This window comes from Labrus mixtus, chromosome 20, assembly GCF_963584025.1.
Source record: "Labrus mixtus chromosome 20, fLabMix1.1, whole genome shotgun sequence".
NCBI classification, from domain to species: domain Eukaryota; kingdom Metazoa; phylum Chordata; class Actinopteri; order Labriformes; family Labridae; genus Labrus; species Labrus mixtus.
In genome coordinates this window covers 5,474,698-5,489,926 of record NC_083631.1, presented here as the reverse complement: position 1 = coordinate 5,489,926, position 15,229 = coordinate 5,474,698, and the positions used below count along the sequence as shown (strand labels likewise).

The window sequence follows — 15,229 nt, the reverse complement described above, 5'->3', positions numbered from 1 at the left end:
ATGGGAGCTGTCAAAAAGCCATGAAACTTTTTATCAATATACAACAGCGCCATCTAGTGGACACTGTCTGCAACTACAACGGACAGTTAATAGATAAAACTACTACTGCTCCGCTACCCACCTAATCAAACGTTGATTTATTAAAGTCAGACCACGGTTTAATACTGGCTTATAATAGTTGTAAATGCGTAGTACCTTTATCTTTATTTTTATTGTATTCCTATATATTCTAATTGTATTAGTACTCATATGCATGTTCTTCTTCTGGTCTTTTACTGCTGCAACCCTTGAATTGTCCCTCTGGGGATCAATAAAGGATTATCTTTTCTTATCTTATTTTATGAATCATTAAAAAAATAAAAATAACTGAAGACTGCATTCTATTAAAACTAAACTAAACTATACATGTCTTGATTCCAGATTAAACATCTGTTTTGTTTATTTGTTTTTTTTATATACTTTCTTAAGGTTTCTTTTAAATAATACTTTATCTGTTATTGTGTATTTTGTACTTAATCATAGTTGTAACAGCCAGACTTTGATTAAAAATAAAGTCTGGCCCCACTATGTCTCAGAGGCCATTTTTATATATTTCACTCCACTTAATCTGTCAGATTCTGTTGTTAATTTTCAGATTACAATTTGTAATAACCCTTCGTCCCAGTTAAATTCACATTCCTCTAAGGTGTTCAGTTTTTCGACCAAGAAATTAGGCTTCTTCAGATGAATAAACTGTTAAAAAAAAACTTGGCTTAGTTGATACAAAGGTCAAACTTTGACTGTTTTACTTGGCTCAAGTCAAGTCAGCTTCTGAGAGATATGATTATCTTGTTCAGTCTGATGCATTGCTTTCATTTTGCAGAAGGAGTCAAAATGAATGCAGCATTATATTAACTAAAGCTAAATTGTAATGCAGCTGTATTCTCCCAAAATAGTACAAGTAATAGAAACAAAGTGACAGAGAACCTTTCCTGCATAATGAGTGCTCCGACTTTTGAACACTTTTAATACTTTGACTTAAGTTAGTTTTAATATGTGAAGGCCTTTTAATTGAGTGTTTTTGCTGCTTGGTTTTGCCACTTTTCCTGTTCTGAGTAATAATTAAAACTAATATTTATAACCATTATTACACCCAAGAAGAAAAAGAAAAAGAAGATACAATGTAGTAACCTGTTTCAGAAATAGTCTCTTCAGTTGAACCTGCTTGGTAAAGGTTTTAGGAAATGTAATGTTCATTAGGATATTAATATTTTGTTTCAATACTTCACAGTCGGGTCATGATACCTCGATATATCTCAGAAAGTTACTCTCAACAAAATAATCAGGCAACACTCTCTCCGGTGAGAAATTGGTTTTGTACATATTTCCAGTGATTAATTTGCATCAAATTACTTAATTTGATATTTTATTTTAAGAATGGTTTCATTGTTCATTTTCTCTTTTTTCCTCTTCTTTATTTGTGTGTACCATGCTCTGTCCTTAAATACATCAGCTGAACTTGAAATATGAGTTTAAAATCTTTTGACCCCTCTGTTCAGAGATAATTGACAGCTCAGTCTGTGAGAAATAGCTCGACATAGTCCGAGAGAACCGGAACAACCTGCTGCCTGTCATTTGAGGAATGACGCTGCCATGTTTCTATTGTCATGGAGATCACGTGAACACATTTTGTGAAAGGGAATAAGATTCAGTGTGAGCTCAGTCGACTGCTCTCACTTAACGTCTTTTCCCCCAAAGAGCCGTGTACAGTCAGTGACGATGAAAACCTTCATTCTCTTTATGTTTATGTGCTTTGCTCTCCCTGTGCAGCCTAAGGACACAGATCGCAGTAAGTAAACCAATCACTGCAGTTCTGCAAACTTTGGTGTCCTCAAAACTTTTAGTATTTGTTCTTTGGCAAGTTTTTGTTCCTGTTGGATTGTACTGTTTACTGTTGTTGTTGTTTTTCCCCGGACAGACGCCTATTGTGAAAGTTGTCTATCAGCTGCACAAGGTATGATGGATTGCAGTTCAGATTCCCTTATACAGTCAGAAGCAGTGGTTTGAAAGTATACTGACTTTATGTTTTAGGATAGCCACATGTATTGTTCATCATTTACAGCTGTATATCTTATTAATGCCTACTGCTCTTCAGAGATTGAGAGAGCCATAAAGGAGGCTCCAGCTGAGAGGAGGCAGACAGCAGTAGAGGAACTCCTCCACGGCGGTGTGTGTAAGAAACTGCACTCCATCCAACATGCCCATGTCTCTAAGGATAAACTGGTTTCCTCCTGCAAGAAATTGATGGGTAAGATCTGATCTGCATGAAATAACATTCAATTTAACAACACCCTACTTAAACACTCATTATGCTATCCCCATCCAGACTCTAATTATGACCAGTTCTATGAAGCCTTGTTGACTAAAGAGCCAAAGAATCTGAGTGTCGTCCTGTGTTATGAGCAGTCCACAGCATGTGTGGGAGTGAAACGCAAGTCTTTTGAGGTAACTCGTTGGTATCACTGTATTATTACTATTCATTTATGGATACAATATTTCCTACTGGAGCTAAAATGATAAAACTTTTGTTTCAGGATTCCAAAACCAGCTTCTCAGACAGCGACATCGAAGCTCTTCTTCAGGCCAACAAGGAAAATGTGCGCGTTTCTCAACCTATACATTCAGGTTCACCAGGGGACTCAAGAGAAGAGTTGTGAAAATAATATCATTTCACTGTGACTGAATGCCTGAGGGATTGTTGGCCTGACACTGTGTTAAGTGTGTTTTGGAGTTACAGCAGGTTTATAATAAAGAAATCAATGGAAAACACTGTGGCTGCATTATACTTCACATAGAGGGGGGGACTTTTGGCATGATTACCACCCATGATGATTATTTTTAGAATTAAATCGGGTGTAGCATATAGTAAGGCTCTACACTGTTACATAAATAAGAGTACTTGCTCTACCTTAAAATAAAAATGTATGTTATAAATATGGATCCATGTCATCTTAAATAAATATTAACACTGCAACAGCTCGAAATTGTGTCATTGACTTTACTCATTTAGGCAGTTAATTATTTTTATGTTGTATTGTAAAAACTGGATCAGGATCATTTATCATACACTAGTACAGTGTGGTTCCAAAAGTTGTGGTCGCATGATTCCTTCTAAAAACATGTAAATGGTTTCAAATTGCATATTTCCCCCATTCATTTGAAAATATATACAAAAAAGTAGTTTCTTACAATAAATTACAAAATAATATGATGGTGTTTGGGCTGCTGTGTGTTCTAATGCCAGTGTTTGGAGAGGCCAAGTGCGTCAAATGTTTGAACCACCTCCAGGGACAATGGGGGTCCCCAGTCTCTATCGACGTTATATTGGGGGTCGCGGGCTGAAAGTCTGGGAACCCCTGAACTAGTATAAGAGGAACTACGTGGTTCAATATTGCAGTTGAACTATGACTGTATGTGGTGTCACAAAAAATCTTTTAAAAAAAATGTCTTTGAATCAGTTACAAATGATGTGATTTAACACAAGCTATCAGCTATGTTTTATATGATATGCAACATTCATGTCTTTAAAGCTTGATAAATTGAAGCTGAAGTGAATGAATGAAGCTGTAGAAGATGATGGAAACTTAATAGCAGGCGAAGTGAACAGTTTCCCGCGAAACGAATTGGAACGCGGCCCGTGTTCTGTTGCTAGGAGGCGCTGTGGGAGCCCGGAAGAGTCGAAAATGAGGATGATGATGATGATGATGATGATGATGGGAAACCCGAGATTGAATTGAGAGAAGGCACGTAAGGTTCATGTTGTAGCCTCACTTTGTTGTGTCCCTGCGGCCGTTTTGGGTGTCGTTTTTTGGGAGGGACGAAAGGAGATATCACCTCTTCTCCATCGCGAAAGGTAGGACACGCCGGTGTAGTCTGATGTTATCAACTGTCATTCTGCAAAGGCAGCTCTGTGCATGAACGTCTTTGTGGCTTCAAAATGCACCGTGAAATAGATGACCTTCTTTAGTATAATAGTATAGTATTGTCAGTGTTATAACAGGGTAACAAGGAAACCTCCCCATCTCTACTGTGTTGTCACGCTGTCATGAATCAGTGTGCGGTAACGACTGTTACTAGGTGAAGACCACTAGGTTACTGACGTCATCGTAAAGACCCCAGGTTGAGTTCAAACCAAATCATGGTTATGTTACTGAATGCACTCTATGCCTAAAGATTTAAAATCAGTTTCATCGTAATAATGTTGTGTTTATTACCTCCACAGCTAACGCCCTGTGTTACACTACCATGCATTTGCTGACAGGTATATCAGGAATAGAGTAGTATTGATTAGTCACATGATTCCACATGATGAGTCAGTCACCAGCAAGGTCTGATAGAAAGGAATGGCAGGAATGTGATGAGTGTGATTAAACCTCTAAAGGCAGACAGAGCCTCCTTTGTTACAGGAGATTTGTCCTGCTCTTCCACTTATCATCCCGGTCATCCACACCCAGGGCAGTCTGAGCTCTCATGTCCAGTGAATTGTGGGCATCAACTTAATGCACACTCTCTCGTTATGATTTAACAGCTGGATGACGAGGCTACATGGTGTGTGTTACCTATTCTAAACGCGGATGTGTGGGAGCCCAGAGATGGAAAGCTACGAGGAGTTCTGTCTGCGGACTTTGGCCGTACTGCGGGAGGAGGGGAAATTCAAGGAGACGACATGTGAGACACCGAGGTCCCTGAAGGCTCGCTCTGCCATACGCTTCCATGGAAGAGCTGTGCTTTCGCCTCTGGTAAGAAGAAAAATAAACTGGCATGTGATGTTTGCCTGAAGGGTCAACACACATTGAAGATAATAATGCAAGTTTCTTAAAATAATCAAATCTATGGATGACAATGGATGTTTAGAGAGGTTTGCAGATGGCTTGCTATCCAGCATAAGTTGTTTTTTTCGTCAGAAAGGTGGCTCTGATTTATAATGACAAGATTTTTGGTTGGTTTCCCAAGAGGGTCTGCACATGTGACGCTGTCCTGCTGTTGCTGTGCGGTCCAAACAATATGTGAGCAAGAGAGAGCATAAAACGGATGTTTCGATACATGTATCAGCCATAATTCAAACGTAAACAGAGATACATAATGTCATGGTTCATATGAAACTGAAGGTAATATTAAGAGGAAAACACATATGAGGCTTTTGAGGTCTGCATACTGTACTAAAAGCATGTGGTCTGAGCAGTCCCAATTGCATCAGCAGTTGGAAGATAATTGACACCAAGGCTGTTTGATGTTAGTCAGGAGAATTTATCTCCTGACTGTGGCTCCACTGTCTCTCTGTGGCTGCTGACCAAACACGTTTTTTTCAGGGATGCGGACATGATGTAGAGGCTGAGGACGCCTCCACAGAGAGACAGTGGAGAGGACTGTTTGTGTTTTTTTGTTTCATTAACTGAGAAGAAGTCACAAACAAACCTCATAGTAATACATTGTGAATTGATAACTTCTTAAATCAACTTCCTGACTCATCATTCCTCACGCATTGTTGATCGACTCTGTAGCTTTTGTAACTAACACATGTTTTGGAAATCAGTTTGAGAAAATGGTATTTTCTTTCTCCAGCTGAGCGCAGAGCAGCTCAATGAGATGTGTGACCTCAGAGGGAAGGCGGTGCAGCTGGAGGTGGACAGACAGAACCAGCAGAGGAACAGACTCTTGTTCCGGGTTCAGGACATACTGAACCAAGTTCAGGTCAGTAGCCTAGTATGGGTCAGATCTGAGACCTGGACTGGTCTGTAGCCGGATGAAAGATGTTTAGTGAAACTAATTCAATATTTTGTATTCCTACTGTGAGTTAAATAGGTAGTATGAGTAAACAAAAGCAGTTCATTAAAGAAAACAAGTAAGCATTATACCATATCCCAGGTTCTCTGTTAAGAAAATAAAACATTAAGATACATCATTATGTTCCCTCGTGAGAAATAGGTCTGTGTGTCAGTCCCATGATATCGTACAAAACCTGAATTACAGTCTGTCACAAACTCTGTTGAGACGTTGGCAGACTTGAATACAGGTTGTGTGACTCAACACTGTCTTCGGTAGGCTGCGCTATTTATAACTGAGGATGGCCTTTTTCTGTCAGCTGAACATTCAAAGTAATACAGATGTAATCATTACAGATAAGTTCTATTTTTATTATAATGGTGTTTGAATCACCTGATAGGCTTGTTATCTGTTGTTACTGTATCTTTAAATGATTTTGCACCAATTCCTGTGAAGCTAGCGTTACGTGTCAAACGACTTCCAGGGCAAGACTTCCTTTTCCGTGCATGGTTTATGTCTGTAATGTAAACGCTGCTGTTTCTTATTTCTCGGTCCATGACAGTCTCAGAGGAGCACAACAAGTTCAGCTTTTGAGTCTCAGTTCAACAGGACAAACCTAAGCTATACAGAGGTTTCACATGTTCACATGAGCCTGTTAGTGTGGATAATGTTCAGCTTGTTTTTTTCTGCTCACGCCAAAGCCTGCTGATTCACAATAAGTCAATACAGCTTGGACTACAAATGGACTACAAAAAGAAACCAGAACAAGTCCCATGCTGGAAACCCAGACCCCTGTGTACCGATTCTACATTTCTATGCAGAATCTGTGATAGAGGTTATCTCAGATGTGTAAAGGCTAGTGTCAGATTACTACTGGGTTTAAATTATTCATTAAATCTGAATTCAGAGAACCAACACTCAGTATCACATATAACTGATTGATGAATGGATTATTTGTGGACTGGTCATCATTACTTTTTGTCTCTGCACAGACACATAAAGAACCAAATGAAGAGGTTGACAAGCTGCCAGTTTCTAAATCTGCCACAGTCACTGGCTACACCTTGGTCACAGACTCTCCTGGATTTCCCAAAGACCCTGGATTTAGGTTACACACAAACACTCTGCCTGACACTCCCACCTGCTCTGTGGCACCCATACTCAATGGCTACAAGGCAGAGGAGGAGGTGAAGGTGGAAAGGGAAGAGAAGAGTGAGGAGGAAGAGGAGGAGGACGAGGACATTAGTTTGGACAGCCTCCTGAAGAGATCAAGGGAGTATGTGAAGAGAGAGCAGAGTCAGCAAGGGTCAAATGTAGTCCACAAAGTCAGCCGGACCCTCCAACCTGAGACGGTCCCGGACAAGGAGAAAAAGAGCTGCGTTCCCGTGGAGGACAAAGGAGTCGAGTTTGGATTCAGTCTGCACCATAGCCCTGTTGGACCACCTAACACCCAAATCCAGCATCAGACTCTGTACAACCCAAGTCCCCAACAGTCTGGCTGCCTCTCACCTGGTTTACCTGACAGATATGCTAATCTCCCGAGTCCAGAATCCAGCATTAGTCCCCGCCCACAGAGACGAAGACCACGCCCAGTCTCTACAGGGAACATCCATATTTCGTTTCCCATCGGCCCAGCGGACCTTATTCCCCGCAGCCCCGGACGTTCAGTGGAAGGTGCTGGAGTGGCAGATTTCGGGGAGGCTCTCCTAGGGGCCACCGATGACCAGGGCTCAGCTGGGAGTTCAGTTGCTGGGGGTATCAGCAGGAGTGGCAGTCGTCGATCCAGTCACTGTGGCAACAGTCCAGTGGAGACCTTTAGCCCCGTCAGTGCCTCTGGTCTCAGCCCAAAGGGACACCACGACCATCTGGTTGCAGGATTTCGTCGGCGCTGCCACACTTTGGACAGCCAGCTGCAAGCCCAACACTCTGGAGTTGAACACATAGACCGCAGCCAGGAAAGGGTTCCTCGCTTCATGGCAGGAATCACAAGGTTGGCTCCAAGCTGGCGAACATCTGCAGCCCCATTAAACAAGTCGTATGATGTAGATAATCCCTCGCCATCTTTACAAAGGCCCTGTATTACTCCTGATTGGCCTCAGCTCAAACTCAGGATGGAGTCTGAAGACCCTCATGGGACAAACAGAGGAAAGATCACACCAGGTGTGTTCAGAAATGCAGCTGAAGCACAGAGCAGCAAAACGGGTGAGAGTCTATTGAATAGTTCCTGTAATGTGTTGTGTCCTCACTAAAATCTATTTGGGAACTCCCACTGCAGCGTTCAGGTTAAATTCTGTATGACAGAGAGGAAAGAGATGCTTTTTTTTTTTCTACGCACAGAAGAGACTCAGCGACGAGCGCAGGCTCTGGAGGACATGCAGCGGTGCCTGGAGGAGGAGCATGCCTTGCAGATGTCACTGCTCCTGGTTGAGCAGGAGAGGGAGCAACAGCGCCTCCGTCTGGTCAGAACATGGAATCCTACAAAATATTTTGTTTTTAAACCAAAAAAGGGAATTTCTTCTCATTTTATTTTAATATATTTCTAATTTAGATGTATGTATATATATATTAGACCATGGTATTTTATCAGCGAGTTGAAATTTAAAAAAAATCTACTAAATGAATGTTGTGTAGTAAAAATGTGGAATGTAAAGTAAATTCTATTGGCTTTAAGTGCTGAGGTGTGTGTGCTGTATACACATGTTCAGGAGCTTGAGGAGACAGAGAGGAGACTGAAGGAGCAGGGCTGTGTGCGGCCTCTGAGTGCAGACGCTTGTGGGTGGAGCTGTAGGTCTCTGATTGACAGCTGTCCTGTTGTGAGCCCCTCCTGCCCTGGACTAAGTCCTGCACACACGCCATCTGAGCGATCGCCTGGACACAGTATAGGTACCACTTCAACATGCTCACTTATTACTTTGATGACGTTTGAAAACAGTGGTGACAGAAGACTGGGTGGTCAGGAGAAATCTGTAAATGTATCCATTTGTTTTGTTCTCAAGGTTTCCCCAGTCCTGGAAGTTCCAGTGTGTCCTCTCCCTCTGTCCAGCCTCCCATCTATCTGTGGGGGCCCACGTGGGCAGTTAACAAACCTCGAGCGAGGCTAAGTTTGGTGGGTAGAGAGTGTTTGAGAATGCCTGATGATTATACAGTAGATGATCTTCATACTACAACCATAATTATGTTCTATCCTGGCATCGTCTTGCGGTGCGCTCCAGGTTCTGACGGCAGAGCAGCAGAGGTCGTTCTGTCGGGTTGGAGCCATCATCCGCGGCTTCCTCACACGCAGACTGCTCAAGACAGAGAAGGTCAAACATCTGCGCCAGACCATCGTGGTGAGATTAAACTCTTACATACAAAAATACACACCACATGAGTACATTAATAGAAAACACAAATGTGTGAAATATGATTATTTATATGAATTGTTAGATAGACCTCTATGTTTTGAGTTTTACCTGTAAATATATGTGTGGCCAGGATACGCAGGAGTTCATCTGTTCCTTCAAGACTGAGGGTCCTCAGAAGAGGAGCACCTGCTCGCCACAAGACCGCTCCCTGCAGGAGAGAGTGAAAGCCCAGGTATTAAAGTGAACTGTCTGTTTTTACCCAGCAGAGGTCAGTCATGCTCTGTGTTTATGTGCAAACATTACATCAAAAAACACCTCACCCTCAGTCATGTGTGTGGGTGCTGAAATACTCCAGGACAGCTCTCCGATAAAGCCTTTCCTCAGTGGCTTCAAGCAAACAAACTCAACAGTCACTCGCAGGCGACACTTAATAAGTAATCAGTGGTCAGGCTGATTCAGCAGCTCCCAAAGAAATTTCCAAAATTGTACCAAGAGCACTCAAAATGTATAAAAATAATGACCAAAAATTACTGAAAATTGACATGAATTCATAGCTTTCTTTAACTGTGTTCTACATTAAGTAAATGAACATGTTATAGTCAAGAAAATCACAAGAAACAAAACACTTTTCATTGAGTCCATTTGGCTTTAGATTGTCAAGAAAATGTATTTTTTTTAAAAGCACACGATCGCTTCCTGCAGGAGAGATTGAAAGCCCAGGTATCAATGTGTACTGTTTATGGACAGCAGAGGTCAGTCATGCTCTGTGTTTATGTGTGTATCTTTTTTCCCCGCCTCAGTTACGTGCAGCCCTTTATGACGTCCATGACATCTTCTTCGAAATTCCTCTGGGGGAACGGTTAGCATTGCTGCAGCAGGACAGGGAGCTGCGAGCAGAGAGGAAACTACGAGACATGGTACCTTGAACACACATGACAGAAATCCCTCCTGTAGACATGATTAAGAACAATGTGACACATGTTCTTGTTCTTGAGTTTACATTGTAGAATGCCATCCATGCACTTGTCTTTTCAATTTGTGGAATAATTAAGACAGCCATGGCTTTTTGTTTCAAGCACAAGTCAGTTGAGAAAAGAGTACCTTCTGGTTACTTGGGGGACAAATTTCACAAACTTACATGTGGACTGTCTGGGAAGTCAATGTTTTATTCCAGCTTAGTAACATGCTCTCTCTTGTGCTTTCAATTTCCACACTTCCATCATGAACTAAACATTAATGTTCTTTACCAAATGTAGGAGAAAGCCAAATGCCCCAAGGAGAGAGTGGTTTTGTCTGCTGCCACACAGAGGTCTCTGGACCGGAAAAAGAGGTGGGATTTGAAAGAAGACAACTGCCTCACTGGTTTTACATTATAATGTTTTTTTTGTTGTTGTATGAGATCCAATGAAAAAAAGTTATTTTATTGTTTTTATTTGGCCCTCCATCAGGGTTGGTCACTCCCCAGCTCAGGCTAGGAAGACGCCACAGAAGCCAAAGAGCCCGACAACCAACAGGTAAAAACAAAGCGGTGGAAATTCAACAGCTTTTTTATTTTTTGTTTAATTTTTTTGAAGGAAGTTTTTTCGCCCCCACATGTAGTAATATATCTTCCTTTTCTAGAGTACTGAAGCCAAACCAAGGCCAAAACTCTCCCATCCAAGGCCAGCTGAATCGCCAAGGGTGAGACACCATGCTTAACTTTTTGACCCTTTGTGAAAATGTCACATCTTGACTTCTTAAAACAAATAAACTGCTACATGTAGTTTAAAATCTTGATGGGCTTGTGGGGTTTCTCCTGTTCTGATCAATATCACAACACATATATGTCATTTCAAATACAAAAATGTAATTTTCATCACCCTTCAGTAACTGAAACATTGTTAATACAGTCATTGCATTTCAGCTTTGACTTACTGTCTGTTTAAACTCATCACAATCTTCCCGTGTTTGTTTCCTCTCAGGAGCTGGTACAAGAGGACCCCAGAGGAGAGAGTGAGGCGCTCCGACAGCCTGAAGAAGCAGCACTCTCTTGGATAACCTGTGACTCAACATGCCCCGATGTGTGAACTTGAATTTTTAGTCCTTGAATACAAACGTTGCACCACTGAAACTTGCCACTCAATGCTGCTAACAAAACGATCGTCTGCATTCTAGCTTCTGGAATTCAATGATTGTATTTTTTCTTCTACACTTTCGCTCATTGATTTACACCACCACAAAGCCAATGTTTCTGACTGTTGTAGCCTGCTAAAATAGCTTCTTTAGCAACCGATTGTTCTTACACACACGTAGCCTGAGTATTTATAATGAACAGGTGGGTGCATTTTATTTGTTTAAAGTAAAAAAAGGAGTATCTGTACTAAAGTGCAAGATTCAGAGTTGAAGTAAAAAATGTTTTATCTGTGCCTAAGAACTATTCCTTTGCTCTCTGTAGTATTTAAGCATGCATATATTGACCATAATTGTTTCGTAACTCATTCACAGAGCTGTATGTGCTTTTAAAACAGTCGGTTTGAGTCACATAGTACAGTTCATAGTATTGTTCATTTGTTTTGTGTTTAAGGGCTTTGAGTACTTGTTTGTGCTTTATGTGTTTCACAAATGGTGCCGATATTTCAGTTCTGTGAGACGTTTTAGCGTGTTTCACATATGACACTCAGTGTGAAGATTCTTTTTTGTAAAGCGAAATTATTAAAGGTCACATATTATGCAAACTGCACTTTACCATGTTATGTTTTTCTAACACTAATATGTGTCCCTAGTCCATCTACAAACCCTCCTGTTATAAGCAAAGTCCATCGTCTCCGTCTTTTGTCTGCTCCACTTTTTAGAAAATGTGTGCTCAAACAGGCTGTTTGGAGATCGTCCCTTAATGACATCACAAAGGGCAGTAACCCCTCCCGCAGGTGGGTGACACTCCCACAGCTAGGTGTTTGTTCTGCCCTCTGAGTCTGTCTTCTCAAGGTAAACTATTGGACATGGTGCAAGAAATCCCTAGCTACATCCCCTTCCAGAGAGGGGCGTGGTCAGACACAGCTCATTTACATATTTAAAGGTACAGACACAGAAACAGCCTGTTCTGAGCAGGGCTGAAATAGAGGGGTTTATAGACATGATCAAATACAGGATCAGAGTGGATTTAGAACAAGAAACTTCACAGACATGTTTTAGGGGAGGTCTGAGACTTATTTAAACTGGTTAAAAAAGAGGATAATATGTGACCTTTAAGGCCATATAAAACATATTGTCCCTTTGCTTTTCACTGCCTAAGTCAAGAATAACTGTCTGATTAACTCTTTGTAAGTGAATATATTATTTACCCATGTGTGAATAAATCTGAACAGCCACTCGGTCACTGTGATACCACACTGACCCTACGTTCTGTGTCAGAATTTAGTGTGTTGATGTTTTTGGCTGGCACTGCTAAGCTCTCTTAAATACAAAAAAATAACAAATGAATTTCTTTATTTCAAATGCCTGGAATGAATTCTTAAATTACTTGACTGTACTGGACTCTCACTGATGGTAAAGAGAGCAAATGAAATGACGATTAAAGATCTTGTGCATTTCTTTTGGCAATAAAACATTTCATTTAAATCTAATTTAAGAGATTTATTTTCTCCTCTTCACTTTAAATACAGGTTCTGTTCATTCTTTTTAATGCTCAATAGCATTTACATTCATTTTTGTCAGAGTTTAGACATTTAAGCTGTTTGCTTTGAAGTGTATACATTATAACGCTTCTTTTCTTAAACTTTTAATACATCTTTAGCCCTATTCGCACGGGACTAGTATTACCTGGGGACCGCATGTGATTTAGAAATTACCCCACCACCTCTGTGTTTCGTACGGCGCATTCGCACGGGATAAGCAAAGTCTGTGTTTTAAAGAGCCCATATTATGCCCTTTTTGGGGTTCATATATTTAATCTATGTACCTACTAAAGTATGTTCACAATAGCTAAAGATTTTGTGTCTTTAGTGTCTTTTCATGTACTGTCGCTCCATGCACCGGCTCGATTCTGACTCTCTCTAAGGCTCTGAAGTGCCCACGTTCAGAGTCCCCACGTGTGCCAAGTCTGATCTGATTGGTTGGCCTGTCGGCTCTGTCGTCATTGGTCAGTCGCTCAGCCACTCTGGCTCCGAGGGCCGGGGAGCAAAAACAGGCTACGGCATATCGTGGGCGTGCTACAGAAGTTAATGGGCGTGCAACATGAGCTGCAGGGCTTGCCACAACGAGCCAATGGGCTTAGATCAGTGATATCACACTGACAAGATGTCACACTGACAATTTTTTTCGAGGGGGGCTAGAACCGAGCGTTATATGCAGCTAATGCTAAAGCTAACAGGAGGACGTAGGAGAAGCCGCGTTTCTGCGGACTTTGAATTTTTGCACATAGATATGCCTAAACATGCACAGGACACTTGGAAAACACACTAAAGAGCATATAAAACCAGAAAAAGCAGAATATGGGACCTTTAACTCAAATTTACTGACATTATCCACCGGATATGATGTCAAGTGTTAGCCTTTCCTGCTTTGGCGTTCCGACCGTGGTCGGAGCGCACAGCAGAGACTGATTGGTCTGCTCCAGGGCCAAAGTTGTAGCCCTCACTTTAACTGGGGTGCATCAAGATGTAAACAGACACGGAGAGTCCGGCTTGTTACTTGAGGTGTTGGGCCGTGTATTACGCACACAGAGCTCAAATGGTATCAGATGCTGACTAGTTTCTCTGCGCTGATTCTACTCCGGTCCCCGGCATCAGTAACGTGCCTCTCCCACACACCTGCCGAACACACACTGCCCTCGTTCTCTCTCTCTCCTCACTCACACTGAGCCATTCACAGACAGACATACGCTACTCGTATAACACAAGGCTCTGCGTAATCTATGCGTAAAAGATAGAAAAATGTTCCATGTATGTAATCCATCTAATCATCTTTCGAGATTTCGCTCTTCTGATGGATTTGAGCTTGCTCTTTCTGCGAATGAGTCTCCATGCTGTGTAGGTAGATAAGCCTCCTGAATTTGCACCCAAAATGCGATCAAAACTTTCATTTATAATTGATAATTGAATCAATGCAGCCTCCATAATTCTGGACTGGGAAAAGGCAGAAAAAAGGTGCGGAGAACACAACAAACCTTAAAAAAAATAAAAAAAACTACCCCAAATCACTGAGATGCCGATTCGCACGGGACTAAAATTATCACATAACCTCTGTGTTTGGCGAAATATGGTAGGTAATTTGCGGTGGAATTTTTACTTTACAAATTACGGACATGGCAGATTCGCACAGGATTAAGATCACAGATGACCTCCGCATTTATTACAAATTACTAGAGGTCCCCAGGTAATACTAGTCCCGTGCGAATAGGGCTTTTATCTTTAAATTAAATCCAGGGTAACAGTGATGAACCTGAGCTGGATCACTCCTGCTTCCCTCGTTTTAAGCTGTGAGACTCATATCATAATGTTTAACATTACAGGATTCATATAGTAGTGTTAAAGAAAACAGCAGGAGACACTTTATACTGGAAAAAACCTGGAAAAACACATCATCAGATCCTATGGAGAGGCCATATGACACTTTATTAAATAAAACCTCACAGGATTTATTGGTAACTGTTTCATTAAAAGGTTTCAGTCTTGTTTTTAACAAAATATTAAAATGAAAGCTACAGTGAGGAACGTTTGGTTTGTGTTGTTTTTGGCAGCCTCTGTGAGCTAAGTGCTTCCTCTAACCACTGTGCTGATTTGTCTTGTACACATCAAAGTATGTGTAAGTATTCTTTTCTTTTCAGAGGAAATCTCCTCCTGCTTTTGTGAATCTTTGTAGCGCATTAATATAAAAAAGTGTGCAGTGAATGGCTGACATCAACCAGGTGGCAGACATTTGTAATAACCAAATAGATGCTGATGGTCTCTTTCGCTTCAATAGGCAGTGAAGTCAACAGCATTAAACGTGTTCTGTTTCAGGAGCTTTGATGTGACAAAGCAAAAAAAAAGTTCCAGCTGTCACAAATTCAGTAGTTTCTAGCAAACAAATAATCATGTTGTATAATGACCTTCCTGCCTGATATG

At 41.2% G+C, this 15,229-nt stretch overlaps 1 protein-coding gene across 1 annotated transcript; it reads left to right on the top strand.

Moving 5' to 3' along the window:
* The first annotated feature begins 3,703 nt into the window (after positions 1–3,703).
* On the top strand, positions 3,704–11,865 carry LOC132954207 (centriolar coiled-coil protein of 110 kDa-like). The gene is made up of 14 exons (XM_061026710.1): positions 3,704–3,892; positions 4,568–4,778; positions 5,602–5,730; positions 6,795–8,004; positions 8,140–8,261; positions 8,508–8,685; positions 8,799–8,908; positions 9,015–9,131; positions 9,277–9,378; positions 9,947–10,063; positions 10,403–10,476; positions 10,595–10,660; positions 10,767–10,826; positions 11,108–11,865. Exons 2-14 carry the CDS (start codon positions 4,614–4,616, stop codon positions 11,181–11,183), a joined length of 2,526 nt encoding a protein of 841 aa, XP_060882693.1. The 5' UTR covers positions 3,704–3,892; positions 4,568–4,613; the 3' UTR covers positions 11,184–11,865.
* The last annotated feature ends 3,364 nt before the right edge of the window (positions 11,866–15,229 follow it).

Coding starts and splice junctions, on each gene's coding strand:
- LOC132954207 (XM_061026710.1), top strand. CDS start 4,614: ATGTGTGGGAGCCCAGAGATGGAAAGCTACGAGGAGTTCTGTCTGCGG. Junction 5,731..6,794: donor ACATACTGAACCAAGTTCAG/GTCAGTAGCCTA, acceptor GTCTCTGCACAG/ACACATAAAGAACCAAATGA. Junction 8,005..8,139: donor AGCACAGAGCAGCAAAACGG/GTGAGAGTCTAT, acceptor TTCTACGCACAG/AAGAGACTCAGCGACGAGCG.